The 23,315-nt window shown below is 43.6% G+C and overlaps 1 protein-coding gene across 1 annotated transcript in view; it reads right to left on the reverse strand.

Annotated features, from left to right (window-relative positions):
* Positions 1–1,392: 1,392 nt before the first annotated feature.
* sin3b (SIN3 transcription regulator family member B) overlaps positions 1,393–23,315 on the reverse strand; it is a gene marked incomplete at its 3' end in the record, with an annotated part of 52,955 nt that continues 31,032 nt past the window's right edge. The window contains exons 11-18 of the mRNA XM_034198074.1: positions 17,965–18,203; positions 16,976–17,159; positions 14,130–15,039; positions 9,091–9,260; positions 6,110–6,283; positions 5,499–5,591; positions 3,933–4,024; positions 1,393–1,522 (exon numbers count right to left, since the gene is read on the reverse strand). Of these exons, the coding sequence (XP_034053965.1) occupies positions 1,393–1,522; positions 3,933–4,024; positions 5,499–5,591; positions 6,110–6,283; positions 9,091–9,260; positions 14,130–15,039; positions 16,976–17,159; positions 17,965–18,203 (1,992 nt within the window). The remainder of the gene's footprint in view (positions 1,523–3,932; positions 4,025–5,498; positions 5,592–6,109; positions 6,284–9,090; positions 9,261–14,129; positions 15,040–16,975; positions 17,160–17,964; positions 18,204–23,315) is intronic.

Genomic DNA, 23,315 nt, shown 5'->3' on the forward strand with positions numbered 1-23,315 from the left:
GGGATAGGGGATGGGTATTTTTATTTCCTGTTTCAGGCTCGAAAATGACATTCCCAGAACAAAATGACCATATCTTCCCTTCTAAAAGGGTTAAATTAATAATCTTTTTTCTCAAAGTAATGATAAACCTGTGAGTTGGATGTAGAAAAGTCAGAATCAATATAGATGTTTTTTATTTTAAAGAAAATTCAGATTGAACATAGAAAAAACTGTAAATTATAGTGTCCGTCCAAAGATATTTTGTACTTATAGTGAAAACTAACCTTGGATGATGGGTTAGTAGACTAAAAGCGTTAGGAATCCAAAGTACAACAGATAATAATTACCCTGTATCAAGATTGATGCAAAACAAGTGATATTTGACCTTTTTAGACAGATTTAGCAAACAAACCTCTTCTGGGGCCATTTGGGTGGGATTTTCCATATCTCTGGCCGCCCTGCTGGATTTTGACATGTGACATCTCTTCCTGACCGTTAGAGCCAATAGAATTGAAGGGGAATCGTCCCGCACACACTCATGTTAAAAAAAAAGGTTACGTCTTTTCGCATTCAATGAAGCTACAGAGCGTAGGAATGGCCTGCTCTGATATTTTTAAAACGGAATTGCAGTTTTATTGCTGATAGATTATCAGAACATTTCAAAGGGGACACAGCCCACATTGGATTAACCTATGGATTAACTATAGCATCGTTGTTATCGTTTTAATGCCATTGAAGACCAGTTTTGACCAGACAAAGACCAAGGTAAGCCATGTTAGCGTTGTGGGCTACCTAGCGCCACTTGTTTTGATGTACGTTTTGTTGATAACGTCGCGAGTTTGTATCTTTCAGTGTTGAGGTGGGCACCGTTAGATTCTGTGTCTTTACGATCATGTGTTGGATGTGCAGCTAGGATAAGTGATAAGGGAGCTAGGAGTGATTTTCGGTGCAGTAATAGGTTAGCATTTTTCGCTCGGGGCTAATTCAGAGGCTCACTGTTAACATTGTGTGTTTTTTTTTAGAGAAAAAAATGAAAAAGATCAGTTAAATGAGTTTTTTCCCGTTATATGGATGTAAAATATTAATAGTTTATTAAATATTAAGGTTCCTTAGATGTTGTTTCCTGCAAATGACGCGATTTCGGCCCCGGAACCGGGTCCGTGGGGCTTAAGAGGTTAACAGACAAAGTGTCCTGTACTTTGTATAATGTGCTGAAAGTGCCATGTCTGCAAAAAAAACAAATAAAAAGATTTTGAAAAATAACCAAATGATGACCACCAGGACAAACGGGATTAAAAAGCAGATGAAGTACACATTCGTAGTTATTAAACTAAAGTCCTCATACCTTGCGGGCCTTGACCAGCGCCCCCCTGCGGTACATGTAGTCCTCGGAGTTCATGACGAACACCATCTGTGAGTGTTGAGTTTGAAGCGGCAGTCCAGGCTGCCGGCGTTCTCCACTCCGAGCTGCCGGTGCCATTCCCTCCGGCAGCGCATCGCCTCCACCTGACGCACCTGCCAGCGCCGGAAACGCCGCAGATTCCTGAGAAGAGAGAAATTAAATGTGTTAAAAGCTGGGTTGATTTGAGATTGCAAGAAACACAACTCAACAGGAAGTGGGAAAAATGGACTCTATACAAGACTGAAAACAAAGACATTAGACTGGAACAATAGCTAATAGATACATATATCTTCAAGAGTACATCTACTACATGAAGATATAACTCTTTTATTTAATTTTTATTTTGCATGCCTTGTCTGGCCTTTTGTTACATGATTGTATGCTGTTGTAACCAGCATGTTATTGCCACGTATGATGTGACAATACAGATTTTAATTACAAAAAATAAAAGCTGGCTTGATTACTCAATTCTGATTGGTCAGTTCGGAGATTCCAGAGGTCTGTTATTATTTGCAAATGATAGCAGACTGTTGCTAAGGAGGATAAAAGGGACTATATGCAGTCGTATCAATCCGCAGAAAGAAGTCCGGTCAATTAAAAACACCAGGGCAGCAGTCGAATAGTCCAAAAATCACCTCCTATCTCCTATTCCTTGACCTCTGAGTGAAACGTCACGGGGTTAAGGGATAGTGGATAGGAGAATTCAAAAGGACTTAGGAGAAGAGACTGCGGTACTTTAGAGAATCCGACGTGTTTCTGATGCGCCAGCGGACGTCCTGAATGAGCGTCTGCTGCTGTGGGGAAACTATGGAAACTACAGTTCTCTATACAGCGGACTACAACATGGATGTTCAATAAGAACGAGGGACTCCTGTGAACTCATCTAGAGACTCTGTGCTCTGACGCTGTTGCTTTATGCTTTATGAACGTGGACAACAGAGAAACACATTCTTCAGGACCAAAGCTGGAATTGAAATAAAAAAGGAAAGTGAAGCTTCTGCTCGTCCCCCTCTCCCTCCGGTCCACGTTAATACAAATGATCCCAATACGTATGATTGATGGAAAGATAAATCAATACAGATGTATTTATTATAAACGTTAGTCCTTAACATCTATCACTGTGTATATCACCATTCAAACATCTTTTAAAAGTTGAACAAACCCCACACAGCTCAGTAAAGACTGTGAGAGGTTGACTTTATTTGATCATTTCAGTAAAAACTAACGTTCATATTTCTCTTTTTGATTATAATACTGATGAACGTTCAAAACAAAGCACTTTGGCAACTTACCACATACGTTTTAAAAAGCTTAATAAGCAACCGTAACTTTCATGATATCATTTCTCCGTCATAATCGGTTGTTTCCGTGAACGGCCGACTGTTGAGTGACGGCAAATGCTGCGGCTGCAATGCATTGTGGGGCAGCATTTTCTCCTCTCCTTTCGGTGAGGGAGGTCCAGTGGTTCCTAAGCTAAAGGAGGTTATAAAGGAAGTTTGAAACCTCCTTTCTTTTCATTTGGAGAATTGGAACGGCCCTTATCATGGCTGCCAGTGAGGGACTTCCGGGTCATTTCACTCCGTGAGGAAGGTTCCTAAGCTAAACGGACTATTGGAACGCAGCCCATGAAAACACCTGTTTATTTACTGTAGAATACTTTTTTGAATATTCATTTTTATATTTGTTGAGAACACTGAACGTAGGATTCATGATGGCTCAACTGTCCCTTAATCAAATCAATGCAAGTGTATAAGAAATAGATTTTTTTAACATGCTTCTTACAATGTGCAAATTCCATGTGTTTTAGATTAACACCGACACATTTAAATTATAAGATCTGTGGTATTTCAGTGAATCACACACACATCAGCCCTTTGTCAAAAATAGGTTTTTAATTTAACTCCATGTTCTTAATGAGGGCTGATTTTGGTTTAACTCATCATCAAATGCAGTGTTTTTAATATCTAACATTTGCAATACCTCCATTTGAACATACACTCAGTGACCACAAGGGGGAGCATATCTCTGCTAACTCAGGTAATGTTAACAGTACATGACATGTCACTTGTTAGACGCTTGTATCCAAAGCGACTAACATACTCAATACTGTGGACAATCCCCACAGGAGCACTTTGGGGTGAAGAGTCTTCAGGGACACAACGACATGCTGACTGCAGTGGGACTCCAACTTGCTACCCTCTGATTCGAAGATCAGCGCACCATCCACTGAGCCACAGCCTCCCACAGTTAACAGTAGTAGTTGTATTAGTTTATTATTTGCTTTCAACGTGTACTGTTATGTAATGAATGTGAGGGATCTATTTACTGTCTCTTATTATTTCATACAATTGGGTTTTATAGATATTTTGGATTGTTAAAAACTTGATGTTGGGATAAATTAAACTACTACTACTGGATAACACCACCATCAGACATTGAACGTTCAATAACCTCTGTGCAGATAACAGGAAACTCAGTGGCGTATTATCGCCTAAAGACATGAGCTGTAGTATTTGATCATGCACATGTTAACATGAGACGAGTGTTGTACCTGGGCAGGAACACAGGTTTGAAGAAGTATCCCTCATGAGAGCACAGACTGGACTCCGTTCCTACAAACTGCTCCATGTAGCTCGACAGGCACTGAGGACACACACACTCACATTAATACATGTGACCCTTTATTTAGAAAGTGTGTGTTTCAGTGTGTGTGTGTTTCAGTGTGTGTTTCAGTGTGTGTGTGTGTGTCAGTGTGTGTTTCAGTGTGTGTGTGTGTGTCAGTGTGTGTTTCAGTGTGTGTGTGTGTCAGTGTGTGTGTGTGTGTGTGTGTGTCAGTGTGTGTGTGTGTCAGTGTGTGTGTGTGTCAGTGTGTGTGTGAGAGTGTGTGTGTGTCAGTGTGTGTGTGTGTGTGTGTTTGGTGTGTGTCAGTGTGTGTGTCAGTGTGTGTGTCAGTGTGTGTTTCAGTGTGTGTTTCAGTGTGTGTGTCAGTGTGTGTGTGTGTCAGTGTGTGGTGTGTGTGTGTGTGCGTATGTGTGTGTCAGTGTGTGTGTGTGTGTCAGTGTGTGTGTGTGTGTCAGTGTGAGTGTGTGTGTCAGTGTGTGTGTGTGTGTCAGTGTGTGTCTGTGTGTGAGAGTGTGTGTGTGTGTCAGTGTGTGTGTCAGTGTGTGTGTGTGTGTTTGTGTGTGTGAGAGTGTGTGTGTTTCAGAGTGTGTGTGGGTGAGAGTGTGTGTGTGTTTCAGTGTGTGTTTCAGTGTGTGTTTCAGTGTGTGTTTCAGTGTGTGTTTCAGTGTGTGTTTCTGTGTGTGCGTGTTTCAGTGTGTGTGTGTGTGTGTTTCAGTGTGTGTGTCAGTGTGTGTGTCAGTGTGTGTGTCAGTGTGTGTTTCAGTGTGTGTTTCAGTGTGTTTCAGTGTGTGGATGAGAGTATGTGTGTGTCAGTGTGTGTTTCAGTGTGTGTGTGTGTGTGTGTGTGTCTGTGTGTCAGTGTGTGTGTGTGTGTGTCAGGGTGTGTTTCAGTGTGTGTGTGTGTGTTTGTGTGTGTGTGTGTATGTTCAGTGTGTGTGTGTATGTATGTGTGTGTGTGTTTTAGTGTGTGTGTGTTTTAGTGTGTGTGTGTTTCAGTGTGTGTCAGTGTGTGTGTGTTTCAGTGTGTGTCAGTGTGTGTGTGTGTGTTTCAGTGTGTGTCAGTGTGTGTGTGTGTTTCAGTGTGTGTCAGTGTGTGTGTGTCAGTGTGTGTGTCAGTGTGTGTGTGTGTCAGTGTGTGTGTCGGTGTGTGTGTCAGTGTGTGTGTGTGTCAGTGTGTGTGTCAGTGTGTGTGTCAGTGTGTGTGTGTGTGTGTGTTTCAGTGTGTGTGTCAGTGTGTGTGTGTCAGTGTGTGTGTGTGTCAGTGTGTATGTCAGTGTGTGTGTCAGTGTGTGTGTGTGTTTCAGTGCGTGTGTCAGTGTGTGTGTGTGTGTGTGTGTGTGTCAGTGTGTGTATGTCAGTGTGTGTGTGTCAGTGTGTGTGTGTGTGTGTGTCAGTGTGTGTGTGTCAGTGTGTGTGTCAGTGTGTGTGTGTGTTTCAGTGCGTGTGTCAGTGTGTGTGTCAGTGTCAGTGTGTGTGTGTCAGTGTGTGTGTTTACCTGTACGTCTAACGGGTCGTCGGCCTGAGCCTCCTCGGTGTCCAGCAGCTCGACCGTCATCGTCACCTGACCCGTGTTCTGGAGAAACATCACCTGAACAGAGAAACAGATTTAAATTAACTTACAACAACAACAATATGGAAGAAATACTTTTGTTGGAAAAACTGACTTATAAATTGAGATTGCAAGAAAAAACAACTGAACAGAAAGACATGAGACTGGAACAATAGCTAATAGATACATGTATCTTCAAGAATATAATAACATGACGACATATCCCTAACCTTTTATTTTGTATTGCCTTTTGTTACAATATTAAAATGTTGTTGTCACCAGCATGTTATTGCCATGTATAATGTGACAATAAAGATTTAAATCACAAAAGAAAAATCAACTTACAACAGCAGAACAAAACCAGGAGAATAAGCTTCTGAAATCTAAAAATAAAAAGCTTTGGTCAAATTGTTTGTGGATGATAAATATGCTAGATTACACTCATGCAGTGAGGTAACACTCTTTGGCTCTTTTCTGTAACAAATGTACATTTCCCCTCGAAACGCCAGAAACGCCTCAAAGCGAACGGGACTTCCTCCAGCAGCAGCGTGACTCACCTTGAAGCAGTTCTCCTCCGCCATGACTCTCTCAGCCTTCCACTGGTAGCTGGTCTCCAGGCTGAGCGAACGCCACTGCGAGGACAGGTTCCCCCCCGCTGCCCCCCTTTTCCTCTCCGCCAGGTAAACATCCACCACCTGTAGACACACCTCGTCGCTCACCAGGTGCTGCAGCTGAGGACGGAGAGACACTGGGGTTAGGGATGAATGAATCATCAACATTTGATAGAACTGCTTTAGAGTGTTGCAGGCATTTCTCGGTTGGACCCTGAAGGCAGCATCTCCGTGGTCCAATGGGATTTTCTCCATGTGATTTTCGATTATGTCAGGAAATTATTCACATATTAACACCACTTAATGATTTCTGAACTACAGCACGGTCACATGACGTCACCACCGCTAAGCTAAAGGAGGCTAATGTTGGGCTATAAAAGAACTACAGCACGGTCACATGACTTCACGTCACCACCGCTAAGCTAAAGGAGGCTAATGTTGGGCTATAAAAGAACTACAGCACGGTCACATGACTTCACGTCACCACCGCTAAGCTAAAGGCGGCTAATGTTGGGCTATAAAAGAACTACAGCACGGTCACATGACGTCACCACCGCTAAGCTAAAGGTGGCTAATGTTGGGCTATAAAGGAACTACAGCACGGTCACATGACTTCACGTCACCACCGCTAAGCTAAAGGAGGCTAATGTTGGGCTATAAAGGAACGACAGCACGGTCACATCACATTACATTACATTGCATTGCATTTAGCTGATGCTTTTATCCAAAGCGACTTACAATAAGTGCGTTCGTTCAACAAAATGCTAATATTAAGTGATAATATTAGGATTAGTGTGAACAACTAGTTTACATGTTAGGCTGCCTTGGTTAAAGAGCCTGTTGCTGTTTATTTATAGCTTTGAATTCTTTAAAATCAACATTACATTACATTGCATTTAGCTGACGCTTTTATCCAAAGCGACTTACAATAAGTGCGTTCGACCAACAAAATACAAACTTGAAGAAAACAGAATCATATAAGTACATCAGGTTTCATAGAGCAAAAACATTTCAAGTGCTACTCAACTGGCTTTAGATAAGCCAGTCCTTTATTAGTATATAAGTGCTTTGTTAATAATTCTATCGCTCGAAGTGGAGTCGAAAGAGATGAGTTTTCAGTTTGCGCCGGAAGATGTGTAAGCTATCTGCCGTCCTGATGTCAATGGGGAGCTCATTCCACCATCTTGGAGCCAGGACAGCAAAACCCACGTGTTTTTGCTGATGGGAACTTGGGTCCCCTTCGCAGCGAGGGCGCAACGAGTCGTTTGGCTGATGCAGAGCGTAGTGCACGTTCTGGGGTGTACGGTTTTAACCATGTCCTGGATGTAGGAAGGGCCAGATCCATTCGCAGCATGGTACGCAAGTACCAGTGTCTTGAAGTGGATTCTAGCAGTTACCGGAAGCCAGTGAAGGGAGCGGAGGAGCGGAGTGGTGTGGGAACATTTAGGAAGGTTGAAGACCAGACGAGCCGCTGCATTCTGGATGAGCTGCAGAGGTCGGATGGCACATGCAGGTAGACCAGCCAGGAGGGAGTTGCAGTAGTCTAGGCGTGAGATGACGAGAGCCTGGACCAGAAACTGAGTCGCTTTCTGAGTCAGCTGGGGACGTATCTTCCTGATGTTGTAAAGCGTGTATCTGCAGCAACGGGTTGTAGCAGCGATGTTTGCAGTGAAGGACAGGTTGTTATCTAGGGTCACACCCAGATTCCTTGCAGTCTGAGTCGGGGAAACAACTGAGGTGCTGATGTTGATTGTTAGGTCAAGAGTGGGACAATCTTTTCCCGGAAGGAAGAGCAGCTCAGTCTTGTCAAGGTTGAGTTTGAGGTGATGAGCAGACATCCACTGAGAGATGTCAGCTAGACAAGCAGAGATGCGTGCGACGACCTGGGTCTCTGAGCGGGGAAAGGACAGAATTAATTGGGTGTCATCAGCGTAGCAGTGGTAAGAAAAACCATGCGGGCTAATGACTGATCCGAGCGAGTTTGTGTACAGGGAGAAGAGGAGGGGACCAAGAACAGAGCCCACATGACTTCACGTCACCACCGCTAAGCTAAAGGAGGCTAATGTTGGGCTATAAAGGAACTACAGCACGGTCATATGACAACACGTCACCACCGCTAAGCTAAAGGAGGCTAATGTTGGGCTATAAAGGAACTACAGCACGGTCACATGACTTCACGTCCCCACCGCTAAGCTAAAGGAGGCTAATGTTGGGCTATAAAGGAACTACAGCACGGTCACATGACTTCACGTCCCCACCGCTAAGCTAAAGGAGGCTAATGTTGGGCTATAAAGGAACTACAGCACGGTCACATGACTTCACGTCCCCACCGCTAAGCTAAAGGAGGCTAATGTTGGGCTATAAAGGAACTACAGCACGGTCACATGACAACACGTCACCACCGCTAAGCTAAAGGTGGCTAATGTTGGGCTATAAAGGAACTACAGCACGGTCACATGACTTCACCACCGCTAAGCTAAAGGTGGCTAATGCTGGGCTATAAAGGAACTACAGCACGGTCACATGACTTCACGTCACCACCGTTAAGCTTAATGTGGCTAATGTTGGGCTATAAAGGAACTACAGCACAGTCGCATGACTTCACGTCACCACCGCTAAGCTAAAGGCGGCTAATGTTGGGCGTGATGATGTTTAGTCGTCTCATTTAGACACTTGTTAGCAACCGCGGTTTTTGAATTCACCAGTGGAGTATTTAATGACACATTTATGTCATGAAAACTATTTTTAAATTTCTTCAGCTTGTGTTAACCACAGACCTTATTTCAGGACCAAAAAAAAATTCAGAAAACCATTGGAATGGCTATAATGCTAACACCAGTTAAGGACTCCATCCTGCACCAGTTGGTACCTTGCAGCCTTCGTTGGTATCAGTGAATGTTGTCAGTATCTGTGCTCAGTTAACTCACCTGGCGGATGATGTTGTGGATGACCTTGTCGATGGTGAATCCGATGTAGGCGTGGATGGTGAACATCTCCCTCAGCGTGTCCTCATACTGAGTGGAGTCCAGGTTTCCATCCAGCAGGCTGCGCACCATGTCCAGGAAGGCGGGGTAATATTCCTCCAGCTCCACCTCACCTGGAGAGGAGAGGGACGTTACAATGAGACCATCTGATACTGTGAAGACAGTCTTTCATTTCTATTACAGGGCCCTATTCTGCTGATGTTCAGGTGTATATCAGTATGTAGAGTCTCTACTTTAAAGAGTCCTCTCCTGCTGGTGTTCAGGTGTATATCAGTATGTAGTGTTTCTACTTTAAAGAGTCCTCTCCTGCTGATGTTCAGGTGTATATCAGTATGTAGTGTTTCTACTTTAAAGAGTCCTCTCCTGCTGATGTTCAGGTGTATATCAGTATGTAGTGTCTCTACTTTAAAGAGTCCTCTCCTGCTGATGATCAGGTGTATATCAGTATGTAGTGTCTCTACTTTAAAGAGTCCTCTCCTGCTGATGTTCAGGTGTATATCAGTATGTAGTGTCTCTACTTTAAAGAGTCCTCTCCTGCTGATGTTCAGGTGTATATCAGTATGTAGTGTCTCTACTTTAAAGAGTCCTCTCCTGCTGATGTTCAGGTGTATATCAGTATGTAGTGTCTCTACTTTAAAGAGTCCTCTCCTGCTGATGTTCAGGTGTATATCAGTATGTAGTGTCTCTACTTTAAAGAGTCCTCTCCTGCTGGTGTTCAGGTGTATATCAGTATGTAGTGTCTCTACTTTAAAGAGTCCTCTCCTGCTGGTGTTCAGGTGTATATCAGTATGTAGTGTTTCTACTTTAAAGAGTCCTCTCCTGGTGATGTTCAGGTGTATATCAGTATGTAGTGTCTCTACTTTAAAGAGTCCTCTCCTGCTGATGTTCAGGTGTATATCAGTATGTAGTGTCTCTACTTTAAAGAGTCCTCTCCTGCTGATGTTCAGGTGTATATCAGTATGTAGTGTTTCTACTTTAAAGAGTCCTCTCCTGCTGATGTTCAGGTGTATATCAGTATGTAGTGTCTCTACTTTAAAGAGTCCTCTCCTGCTGATGTTCAGGTGTATATCAGTATGTAGTGTCTCTACTTTAAAGAGTCCTCTCCTGCTGATGTTCAGGTGTATATCAGTATGTAGTGTCTCTACTTTAAAGAGTCCTCTCCTGCTGGTGTTCAGGTGTATATCAGTATGTAGTGTTTCTACTTTAAAGAGTCCTCTCCTGCTGATGTTCAGGTGTATATCAGTATGTAGTGTTTCTACTTTAAAGAGTCCTCTCCTGCTGATGTTCAGGTGTATATCAGTATGTAGTTTCTCTACTTTAAAGAGTCCTCTCCTGCTGATGTTCAGGTGTATATCAGTATGTAGAGTCTCTACTTTAAAGAGTCCTCTCCTGCTGATGTTCAGGTGTATATCAGTATGTAGTGTCTCTACTTTAAAGAGTCCTCTCCTGCTGATGTTCAGGTGTATATCAGTATGTAGTGTCTCTACTTTAAAGAGTCCTCTCCTGCTGATGTTCAGGTGTATATCAGTATGTAGTGTCTCTACTTTAAAGAGTCCCCTCCTGCTGATGTTCAGGTGTATATCAGTATGTAGTGTCTCTACTTTAAAGAGTCCTCTCCTGCTGATGTTCAGGTGTATATCAGTATGTAGTGTCTCTACTTTAAAGAGTCCTCTCCTGCTGATGTTCAGGTGTATATCAGTATGTAGTGTCTCTACTTTAAAGAGTCCTCTCCTGCTGATGTTCAGGTGTATATCAGTATGTAGTGTCTCTACTTTAAAGAGTCCTCTCCTGCTGATGTTCAGGTGTATATCAGTATGTAGTGTTTCTACTTTAAAGAGTCCTCTCCTGCTGATGTTCAGGTGTATATCAGTATGTAGTGTCTCTACTTTAAAGAGTCCTCTCCTGCTGATGTTCAGGTGTATATCAGTATGTAGTGTCTCTACTTTAAAGAGTCCTCTCCTGCTGATGTTCAGGTGTATATCAGTATGTAGTGTCTCTACTTTAAAGAGTCCCCTCCTGCTGATGTTCAGGTGTATATCAGTATGTAGTGTTTCTACTTTAAAGAGTCCCCTCCTGCTGATGTTCAGGTGTATATCAGTATGTAGTGTTTCTACTTTAAAGAGTCCTCTCCTGCTGATGTTCAGGTGTATATCAGTATGTAGTGTCTCTACTTTAAAGAGTCCTCTCCTGCTGATGTTCAGGTGTATATCAGTATGTAGAGTCTCTACTTTAAAGAGTCCTCTCCTGCTGATGTTCAGGTGTATATCAGTATGTAGTGTCTCTACTTTAAAGAGTCCTCTCCTGCTGATGTTCAGGTGTATATCAGTATGTAGTGTCTCTACTTTAAAGAGTCCTCTCCTGCTGATGTTCAGGTGTATATCAGTATGTAGTGTCTCTACTTTAAAGAGTCCTCTCCTGCTGATGTTCAGGTGTATATCAGTATGTAGTGTTTCTACTTTAAAGAGTCCTCTCCTGCTGATGTTCAGGTGTATATCAGTATGTAGTGTCTCTACTTTAAAGAGTCCTCTCCTGCTGATGTTCAGGTGTATATCAGTATGTAGTGTCTCTACTTTAAAGAGTCCTCTCCTGCTGATGTTCAGGTGTATATCAGTATGTAGAGTCTCTACTTTAAAGAGTCCTCTCCTGCTGATGTTCAGGTGTATATCAGTATGTAGTGTCTCTACTTTAAAGAGTCCTCTCCTGCTGATGTTCAGGTGTATATCAGTATGTAGTGTCTCTACTTTAAAGAGTCCTCTCCTGCTGATGTTCAGGTGTATATCAGTATGTAGTGTCTCTACTTTAAAGAGTCCCCTCCTGCTGATGTTCAGGTGTATATCAGTATGTAGTGTCTCTACTTTAAAGAGTCCTCTCCTGCTGATGTTCAGGTGTATATCAGTATGTAGTGTCTCTACTTTAAAGAGTCCTCTCCTGCTGATGTTCAGGTGTATATCAGTATGTAGTGTCTCTACTTTAAAGAGTCCTCTCCTGCTGATGTTCAGGTGTATATCAGTATGTAGTGTCTCTACTTTAAAGAGTCCTCTCCTGCTGATGTTCAGGTGTATATCAGTATGTAGAGTCTCTACTTTAAAGAGTCCTCTCCTGCTGGTGTTCAGGTGTATATCAGTATGTAGTGTCTCTACTTTAAAGAGTCCTCTCCTGCTGATGTTCAGGTGTATATCAGTATGTAGTGTCTCTACTTTAAAGAGTCCTCTCCTGCTGATGTTCAGGTGTATATCAGTATGTAGTGTCTCTACTTTAAAGAGTCCTCTCCTGCTGATGTTCAGGTGTATATCAGTATGTAGTGTCTCTACTTTAAAGAGTCCTCTCCTGCTGATATTCAGGTGTATATCAGTATGTAGTGTCTCTACTTTAAAGAGTCCTCTCCTGCTGATGTTCAGGTGTATATCAGTATGTAGTGTCTCTACTTTAAAGAGTCCCCTCCTGCTGATGTTCAGGTGTATATCAGTATGTAGTGTCTCTACTTTAAAGAGTCCTCTCCTGCTGATGTTCAGGTGTATATCAGTATGTAGTGTCTCTACTTTAAAGAGTCCTCTCCTGCTGATGTTCAGGTGTATATCAGTATGTAGTGTCTCTACTTTAAAGAGTCCTCTCCTGCTGATGTTCAGGTGTATATCAGTATGTAGCGTCTCTACTTTAAAGAGTCCTCTCCTGCTGATGTTCAGGTGTATATCAGTATGTAGTGTCTCTACTTTAAAGAGTCCCCTCCTGCTGATGTTCAGGTGTATATCAGTATGTAGTGTCTCTACTTTAAAGAGTCCTCTCCTGCTGATGTTCAGGTGTATATCAGTATGTAGCGTCTCTACTTTAAAGAGTCCTCTCCTGCTGATGTTCAGGTGTATATCAGTATGTAGTGTCTCTACTTTAAAGAGTCCCCTCCTGCTGATGTTCAGGTGTATATCAGTATGTAGTGTCTCTACTTTAAAGAGTCCTCTCCTGCTGATGTTCAGGTGTATATCAGTATGTAGCGTCTCTACTTTAAAGAGTCCTCTCCTGCTGATGTTCAGGTGTATATCAGTATGTAGTGTCTCTACTTTAAAGAGTCCTCTCCTGCTGATGTTCAGGTGTATATCAGTATGTAGCGTCTCTACTTTAAAGAGTCCTCTCCTGCTGGTGTTCAGGTGTATATCAGTATGTAGTGTCTCTACTTTAAAGAGTCCTCTCCTGCTGGTCACTCATTACTGATCCGCGAGCTGCATGATACTGACGGGCTGTCAGGAGAGGGGGAGAGCACTCCGTTTATTATTCCCGTGTTATTGTAAGTTACACTTTTGAATAATGTAGTATGTAGTAATGTACTATAATTAGTTTGTTTAATATCGACTCATATCAATTTGTTTTAAAGCTCAGTAAATAACAAAGAACACTTTTGACCGGTGTTGGGTAAATATTTTCCGAGGCCCATAACTTTGACCCAGTTGATCAGTTCTGTCCTGACTGAGCACACGCACCTGTAACCTGGGCTGCTGCTCTCAGTGTTCTGTCTCCCTGCTCCTGCCTGCTGGCGTCAGCTGACAGAGGTGTTATCATTCTATCTTGTTATGCAGCATGTTGATGATTCTCTCTGAACTAAACACACGGGTCTGGGGTAGAGTTCTTCAGATTTTACGTGGCAACTCTACCGTGAAGTCAGAACCTCTGGCTCTTGGACTTGTGATGTGAATTCTCCGGCCGAAGCTCCTAAATAAACCATCAGTGTTTGACATCAAAGCTCCTGCTCTTCCCGTGTCTCCTTCATGAGTCGGTGACTCCCACTGCATAGCTACACAGAAGTTTCCCCCACAACCGGCACTTTTCAAATTTTGTCCGGAAGATTTCAACTTTAACGGACATTTTGACCGGCGAAAAAATATTCTAACGGGAACTCTGACACTCAGACTTGTATTTTTTTAAGATGCATATCAAAAAAGGACAGATTAAGGAGGATAAAGGGAAGGGTATGATCAACAATCAGCTGTACTCACTGGGCTGTTTGAGGCGCAGCTCCATGGCGAGGTCACATGCTTTCTCCCGCCTCCCCTCGGCCAATAGCAGCCTCTCGCGGCTCTGCTCCGCCCGATGCTCCAGCAGCTGCCGCTCCGCCTGCCTATAGACCTTCAGCAGCCGCGAGCACAGCGTCTGGTGCAGCCGCAGGAAGAAGTACCAGTTGTTGTTGACGAAGTAGAGGTTGTAGACGCCGTCCATCTCCTTCTGGTGCTCCGCCTCGGGGTCCCGCAGGTCCACCTTCTCTCCCGGCACTCCTCCACCTCCAACTCCACCCATGGGTGTTGACCCCGGGGTGGAGGAGGAGGCGGGGCCTAAAGGCTGGCTAGAGGTCATGGTGGAGGTGATGGTAGAGGAAGTGATGGAGGTGGTGGAGGCTTCAGTTTCTGCGAGTTGAGAAGGGCTGCATCGCCTCCGCCTGGATTCTCCATTCAGATGCTGTGGTTGTTGGGGTTGAGGCTGATTTCCTGTTGCTGAGGATGCATTATTATTATTATTTCCATCTCCTCCTGGTGCTCTTTCTGGTGCTCTTTCTGGTGCTCTTTCTGGTGCTCTTTCTCCTCCTCTTTCTCCTCCTCTCTCTACTCGTTCTCCACCCTCTTCTGGCTCCACTTCGTCGTCCGTCCAGTCCTCGGTGTCGCTGAGTTCGCCCCGGCGGGAGAAGAACAGATCGGGGACAAAGTGCTGGATGATGCGCTTGATGTGGTCCTTGTCGTCTTTGTGGATGGTGGGCTGGCGTTTCACGTGGTAGATGATGAGCGCCGCGGCATCTTCTAGGATCTGTTTGTCGTTGTAGGTGAACACCATGTGGGGCTCGCTGGTGACGGAGGTGCCGGAGCCGTTTCGGTTCTGCAGGCCGACTCCACCCTCCTCTGTGCTCTGCTCCTGACGCTGAGAGACAGAAACACAACGAGGTGAGTCAAGCCGTCTCAGAAACACATACTGAGACAGAACATCTGTTTTAAAGTGTCTCAGAGAAATTAAGTTTAAAGGTCACCTATCATGCTATTTGTAGGCAACAGCATAGGTCTCAGATATATACAAATATATAAAAAACATGTCTATGAAATGTTTTGCTCAAAATACCAAACAGATCATTCTAGCCACGCCTCATATCCCTCTATTTCACTTCCTGTTTCTAAAGTGCTGATTTGGGTATAAAGCTTTAAAGAGGAGGGGTCTGAGCTCATGCGGGACCCGGCAGCTACTGTCTAAACTAAATGCTGCCGTGATGAAACGCCATATCATGGATGATCAAGGATTCTCTCTGAAACAGTCTGGAGCTCAAAGGCTTTCTCTCTTGCCGGTTATACCACAAGGTGAGTTCCTTTTTACTTCCTGCTTCTTCACACACATGCTCTCCAGTACAGGTTAGCTCTGAGTGTTAGCGATGCTAATGTAAACACCGACCATATTACGTCCAAAACAGTCGGGCATTGTTTCTGATAGCAACGTTTCTGATTGGGCCGTGGGTCCACATTTCAGATATTACTTCATATCGGACGCAAATCTGGATCAGCTCCGTTGTTCCCCGTTTTTAGAGATTTGGGTACGGAGGAAAAGAGAGAGGGTTTTATTTCCTGACGCTGCGTGAGTTCCCCGGTGGTTTAAACTAACAAGAAATGTACACAGGACTATGGCTCTGCTCCTGACGCTGAGCGACAGGAAGGATACTTTAGAAACACGCACTGGGACAAATAATCTTTTTAAATGTGCTTCACTGATCTCCGAGATGATAGAATAAAGTTTTAAGGGAAAATAGGATACATTTTCCACTGTGCTCTGCTCCTGACGCTGAGAGACACAGGTGAGTGAAGCTTTCTCAGAAACACGCACTGAGACAAAAAATCTGTTTTAAAGTGTCTCAGGGAAATTACTTTGCTAGAGTAAAGTTCAAGGGAAAAATGCAATTTTGTTGCAGCTATATATACAGCTATTTTGTTGTGCTGTACAAAAAATATTTTGTATATATATACACTTTACTTGCTTGCTTGTTATAGACCTCTCAAATGTTCTGCCTAAAAACACTCAGACTAAAACTTGAATGAAAAAAACATTATGAAGTTAAATATGGTTAAAAAGGCGCGTTCACACCGGAGTACTTTTCCCGTTTAGTTCCGTTAGTACCCCTTATTTTGCGTTCACACCAAAAAGAGTACTTAGTGCCGGGAACTTTTACCCCCATTTTTAGTGCCTGCTAGAGAGGTGGTACTATCCTGGGGAGAAAAAAGTACCAATTTCTATTAGCTGGGCGAATTGCAAACCACGCCCCGTAAAACTCTGAAAAGTTTTGTGAAGCCGCCATTGTATTTGCTGGCATTAGCATTATTAGCATTATTAGCATTAGCCCCGCGGAGAGAGAATAACTTATGGCAACAAAAAAGAAAACATGGGAGTGGTGGAGATGAGGAGGTGTCGGCGTTCTGGCGATTTACTTGGAAGGCTTCAGTAGAAGCTGCTGGGAGTCCCAGCAGCTTCTACTGAAGCCAGTCCCCAACTCCGGGGACTTCCGGCCGAGGACTCCGGGTGGCAGTATACGCCGTGAAGTTGTTTGCGGCCTGCCAGTAAACCCAAAGCAGAAGAAGAAGAAGTGACGTCAGCGGCTTCATTTGCCTAATCCTCCCTCAGGGACTTATTCCGGTGTGAACGCGATCTGTACTTAGTTCCATGGGGGTACTAAGTGCCGGCACTAAGTATGGCAAAGTACTTGGTGTGAAAGCGGCTAAGAACATTTGGACACTAGGTCTAAATAAATAAAAAATAGCAGATAAAATAAACGCTACTTGAGATATTTATGGGATGACAGAGTGGAATGACGTTTTCTCACCTCATCGTAGACGCTCTCGATCTCGTTGAGCAGGCTCTTGGAGCGCAGAGCCTTCATGTCGTTCTGCTTGAAGTTCACCCCCTGGTGGTCCAGAGACTTCAGGTACGCCTTCTCGTACTGCTCCCTCCAGATCTTATTGAAGCCCTGCTGAGCCTCCCGCCACTCCTCCTCCTTTGCTTTCAACCTGCACACAAACACACACTTTAATGCAAATACTACACTGAATACTGCATTCATATGTTACTGAAATATGGTGGGAGAAGTACTAAGATCTAGTACTTGAGTAAAAGGAGAAGTACTCAGATCTTGTACTTGAGTAATAGTAGAAGTACTCAGGTCTTGTACTTGAGTAATAGTAGAAGTACTCAGGTCTTGTACTTGAGTAAAAGTAGAAGTACTCAGATCTTGTACTTGAGTAAAAGTAGAAGTACTCAGATCTTGTACTTGAGTAATAGTAGAAGTACTCAGGTCTTGTACTTGAGTAAAAGTAGAAGTACCCAGATCTTGTACTTGAGTAAAAGTAGAAGTACTCAGATCTTGTACTTGAGTAAAAGTAGAAGTACTCAGATCGTGTACTTGAGTAAAAGTAGAAGTACTCAGATCTTGTACTTGAATAAAAGTAGAAGTACTCAGGTCTTGTACTTGAGTAAAAGTAGAAGTACTCAGATCTTGTGCTTGAGTAAAAGTAGAAGTACTCAGGTCTTGTACTTGAGTAAAAGCAGAAGTACTCAGATCTTGTACTTGAGTAAAAGTAGAAGTACCAGAGTGTAGGAATACTCTGTTACAGTAAAAGTCCTGCATTCAAAATGTTCCTCAAGACTAAAACAGGACTAAAAAGTAAAATATATACATGTTGACAGTGAAAGTCTGGACACTATCCGTCAAATAATCCAGAGCAAAATTACAGTTTACACAATATAAAAGTAGGATATTATTTACATTCATAACACATCTACTGAATACATTGAAATGAAGACATGGTTCCTGACCTCTTGAGCACCACAGGCACGGCGGTGGCAGGATTCCTCTTCAGACCCTCGATGATCTCGGGCGCTTTGTCTCCGTAGATCCGGTACACGGCGCGGCGCTGGATGACCTCCGAGGTGCCACCCAGGCAGTCGTCTAACCGGAAGCGGTCCTGATCCTCCGGGGAGAGGCGGGTCAGCTTCTTCTGCACGCTCTCCAGAACCCTGATGGTGGCCAGGTTCGTCTCCAGAACTACGTCCAGCTGTAAGAGACACAGAGCCGTTAGAAGACAGGCACCAAACTGCTACAGATATAAGGATAATAATAATATCTTGGGAAAATACTGAATGTCCTCTTCCAATATCAGAGTCACATGATAACAAAGGTATCCCAACTGTAGCTGTGAACATGACAGGATGTGTGATTACCTAGAAGAGCATCAGGACTGAGGCATATGATAGCTATGTGATTAACATGAGGATTCAGCCTCTATGGAGATAGACATCAAGCATGCTCATTTCTGACGTGGAGCTAATCTGAAGTAAACATTGAATACTGCTTTCTATTCCTCCATCTTGTGACTGTGTAACTCCCTCTCTTGGATATCAGCATGTGAAGGACACTGTTCAGGAACTAGTTGATGCTCTGTATGTGATGACTCCTTCCATTCTGGAGAGGATCACAGATACATGGATCCTGAGGTTCAAGCTCAAGCCGGGAACCAGTGAGATTTTTCTAAACAGTAGTGGAAGTTGTATTAGTAGTAGTAGTGGTGTTAGTAGTAGTACAAGTAGTAGTATAAGTAGGAGTAGTAGTAGTAGTAGTAGTAGTACTGAAATCCTGGTCCACTCATTCGTCACATCCCGGATTGATTACTGCGATGTACTTCTGACTGGCCTTCCCATCAAACTCCTCAATCGACTGCAAATAATCCAGAACTCTGCTGCCCGGATCATCACCTGCACCAACTCATCCGACCACATCACCCCCATTCTCACTCAGCTACACTGGCTTCCTGTACGCTACCGTATTGACTACAAAAGCCTTCTACTCACATATAAAGCTCTCCATAACCTTGCCCCCCATCTACATCACCGACCTCCTTCAGGAGTACACCCCCTCCCGCACCCTCCGCTCTTCGTCCGTAGGACTTCTCACCGTCCCAAGCTCTCGCCTCAAAACCATGGGTGCTCAAGCTTTCAGCTGCTCGGGCTCCCAGACTCTGGAACTCCCTGCCACGACACATCCGACAGTCTGATTCCATAACAACATTCAAAACCCAACTCAAAACCCACCGGTTCAAACTGGCATTTTCTTTATAAACTGTACCCTGTGTCCTTTTGTGTCCTTCTATAGTCCATTTCCTGTTGTTTGTCTTGTCTTACCCCGGCTGATACTTCACTAAATCCACTGTTTTAATTGTTCCCTATATTGCGCCTATGCCCTGTAAGGTGTCCTTGGGTGTTATGAAAGGCGCCCCCCAAAATAAATGTATTATTATTAGTAGTAGAAGTTGTAGTAGTGGTTGTATTAGTAGTAGTAGAAGTTGTTGTGGTAGTAGTAGTTGTGGTAGTAGTAGTAGTAGAAGTTGTAGTAGTAGTAGTAGTTGTGGTAGTAGTTGTAGTAGAAGTTGTAGTAGTAGTAGTTGTTGTGGTAGTAGTTGTGGTAGTAGTAGTAGTAGTAGTAGTTGTGGTAGTAGTAGTAGTAATAGTAGTAGTTGTGGTAGTAGTAGTAGTAATAGTAGTAGTTGTGGTAGTAGTAGTAGTAGTAGTGGTAGTAGTAGTAGTAGAAGTTGTAGTAGAAGTTGTAGTAATAGTAGTTGTAGTAGTAGTTGTAGTAATAGTAGTAGTTGTGGTAGTAGTAGTAGTGGTAGTAGTAGTAGTAGTAGTAGTAGTAGTAGTGGTAGTAGTAGTAGTAGTAGAAGTTGTAGTAGAAGTTGTAGTAATAGTAGTTGTAGTAGTAGTTGTAGTAATAGTAGTAGTTGTGGTAGTAGTAGTAGTAGTAGTGGTAGTAGTAGTAGTAGTAGAAGTTGTAGTAGAAGTTGTAGTAATAGTAGTTGTAGTAGTAGTTGTAGTAATAGTAGTAGTTGTGGTAGTAGTAGTAGTAGTAGTGGTAGTAGTAGTAGTAGTAGTAGTAGTAGTAGTAGTAGTAGTGGTAGTAGTAGTAGTAGTAGTAGAAGTTGTAGTAGAAGTTGTAGTAATAGTAGTAGTTGTGGTAGTAGTAGTAGTAGTAGTATAAGTAGTTGTGGTAGTAGTAGTAGTAGTGGTAGTAGTAGTAGTAGTAGTAGTAGTAGTAGTAGTAGTAATAGTAGTAGTAGTTGTGGTAGTAGTAGTAGTATAAGTAGTTGTGGTAGTAGTAGTAGTAGTAGTAGTAGTAGTGGTAGTAGTAGTAGTAGTAGTAGTAGTAGTAGTAATAGTAGTAGTTGTGGTAGTAGTAGTAGTTGTAGTAGAAGTTGTAGTAATAGTAGTAGTTGTGGTAGTAGTAGTATAAGTAATTGTGGTAGTAGTAGCAGTAGTAGTAGCAGTAGTAGTAGTAGTAGTATAAGTAATTGTAGTAGTAGTAGTATAAGTAATTGTGGTAGTAGTAGTATAAGTAATTGTGGTAGTAGCATGTGAAGGACACTGTTCAGGAACTAGTTGTACCAAATGCTCTGTATATGATGACTACTTCCATTCTTGAGAGGATAGTAAATACATGGATCCTGAGATTGAAGTTCAATCCGGGGACCAGTGAGACTTCTCTAACATATTACATTACATTTGTATCTCGCCTTTCAAGGGACCCAATGCCGCTTTACATGGGGTGAAAAACAAACAAACAAACCAACAAGAAGGGCAAATAATAAAGTAAAAATGTAATAAATAGCAGTGGGAGTGGAAGCAGGGCGACTGTGATGGGTTAGGGGTCAAAGGCCATGGTGAACAGGTGAGTTATTATGCCCCCTAGGGGACAAAGAAATAGCACTTAGGACACAAAGATACAGTGTGTTGGATAGTAAATACACTTCTCATTACAAATGAAATAATACTAAGACCCTCCAACAGAATCCCACAAGGGGAGAAAATTGAAAATGATTATTGCATCACTGAATATTAATCACTTTAATACTTCAGTGTTCAAATTCAGAAACAAGTGCTGCTTAGATTGAGCGCTATGCTACGTCGCACACAAACTCTTACACACACTCTCACACACACACTCTCACACACACACACACTCTTACACACACTAAATCAATCAGAGAGAGACGCTCGGCAGCCTCAAGGCCATCAAAGCGTTGAGGTGGCTAAACTTTACCGGGGCGGTGGCAAAGCAAGGACAACTGAAAAAGCTAAGTGACGAACTCTGATTTAATGAGCATTTTGAAGTTGTTCTGTGTGCATTTAGACACGGCTTCATCTTTGAGGCCAGCATGAATCAACCAGGTTTAAAGGGATGTAATTAACAGGAGAGATACGCAAGAAAGGGTAAGTACCAATTATTAAAACAATGATAACTGATTGTTACCTAACACCTAGGATAATTTAAATGTTTAATTCAGAAGTAGGTGCAGGAAATGAGTGAACACAAGGTCTGGAAGCCATTACTATATTTATTATGCAGAATGAAAATACACACTTGAATTCGGGACATTTGAAAGTAGATTTCAGGACATTTAGCTCATGTTTTAATTTCAAAATGTGCCATCAACTACAGTATAAAGTGAAGTTCTCCATCTGGGTTCCCTTTCTTCTCTAGAAATCATTTTTAGGAATGATGAGAGCTGGTTTCAAAAACAAGAACTGCACCAAACATGTTCCTCTAACTTATCTATCATCTCTTACAGGACAAATGTCATGTCACGGTCCGTTAAACTTAACAATCCAGCATTGTGTTTTCAAAGAGAAAGTGCTAGCAAAGTAAACGAGGTACCATGAATCCAGTATTTAGTTAGTGTTTGACCCTCAGCTTCTCATTAGTTATTATCCATCTCCAATTGAAACTAATGAAGCTCAGCGCAAGTTCAACCAAGGAAGACCGTCTTTCCTCATTCATTTACTATGTCCATGTACTCTCTCTCTCTCCTCTCGCGTCACTCCCCAGCTTAACCAATCACTTCGCTCTATTCTCACAAGCCTATCATAGCGCTCCGCTAACCCTTTAAAATCTGCTCTCCCCTCTCCGACAGCTGTCATTTCAGGTGACTCGACGCAACCCTCCTCCCCCCTTTTCACCTCCTGTCCCTCTGAATCCAGGGTCAAGCTAAGCCCCTCCCCTTCAGACAGACCCAACTATCCATTCACCACCACCAGGGTCAAGCTAAGCCCCTCCCCTTCAGACCGACCCCAGCTATTCATTCACCACCACCAGGGTCAAGCTAAGCCCCTCCCCTTCAGACCGACCCCAGCTATTCATTCACCACCACCAGGGTCCAGCTAAGCCACTCCCCTTCAGACCGACCCCAACCATCCATTCACCACCACCAGGGTCCAGCTAAGCCACTCCCCTTCAGACCGACCCCAACCATCCATTCACCACCACCAGGGTCAAGCTAAGCCCCTCCCCTTCAGACCGACCCCAGCTATTCATTCACCACCACCAGGGTCAAGCTAAGCCCCTCCCCTTCAGACCGACCCCAGCTATTCATTCACCACCACCAGGGTCCAGCTAAGCCACTCCCCTTCAGACCGACCCAACTATCCATTCACCACCACCAGGGTCAAGCTAAGCCACTCCCCTTCAGACCGACCCCAACCATCCATTCACCACCACTAGGGTCAAGCTAAGCCACTCCCCTTCAGACCGACCCCAACCATCCATTCACCACCACTAGGGTCAAGCTAAGCCACTCCCCTTCAGACCGACCCCAACCATCCATTCACCACCACTAGGGTCAAGCTAAGCCACTCCCCTTCAGACCGACCCCAACCATCCATTCACCACCACCAGGGTCAAACTAAGCCACTCCCCTTCAGACCGAACCCAACTATCCATTCACCACCACCAGGGTCTAGACCCCGGGGGGTTTCATCTCCCCTCCCGAATGATACTCCTGCACAACGGGGCCTAATCGACAAAACTCCATTACATTCATTTGTGTATTCCTGGCAATAAATAATATTCAGAGCATCAGAGCATCATAGCATGGAGGAAGGCGAGCCAGGTCAACCTTAGACTTGGCAGTGAGTTTATCGTCCTGCCCCACCATTTTGCGCAGCAACTTGGCACGGACTACGTCCACTGAAGACTCACGACTCTCTCCATATAACAGACAGGTGAATTGCTCCAACTGCTTCAGCACCTCAGGCTTGACATTCCAATTGTCACCGAGTTGACTGAACGCCCTGTGAAACTTCGGGTTCTTCTCCTGCTTTTTCAAGGGCCCCACCTTCCC

This window comes from Gymnodraco acuticeps, unplaced genomic scaffold, assembly GCF_902827175.1.
Source record: "Gymnodraco acuticeps unplaced genomic scaffold, fGymAcu1.1, whole genome shotgun sequence".
NCBI lineage: Eukaryota > Metazoa > Chordata > Actinopteri > Perciformes > Bathydraconidae > Gymnodraco > Gymnodraco acuticeps.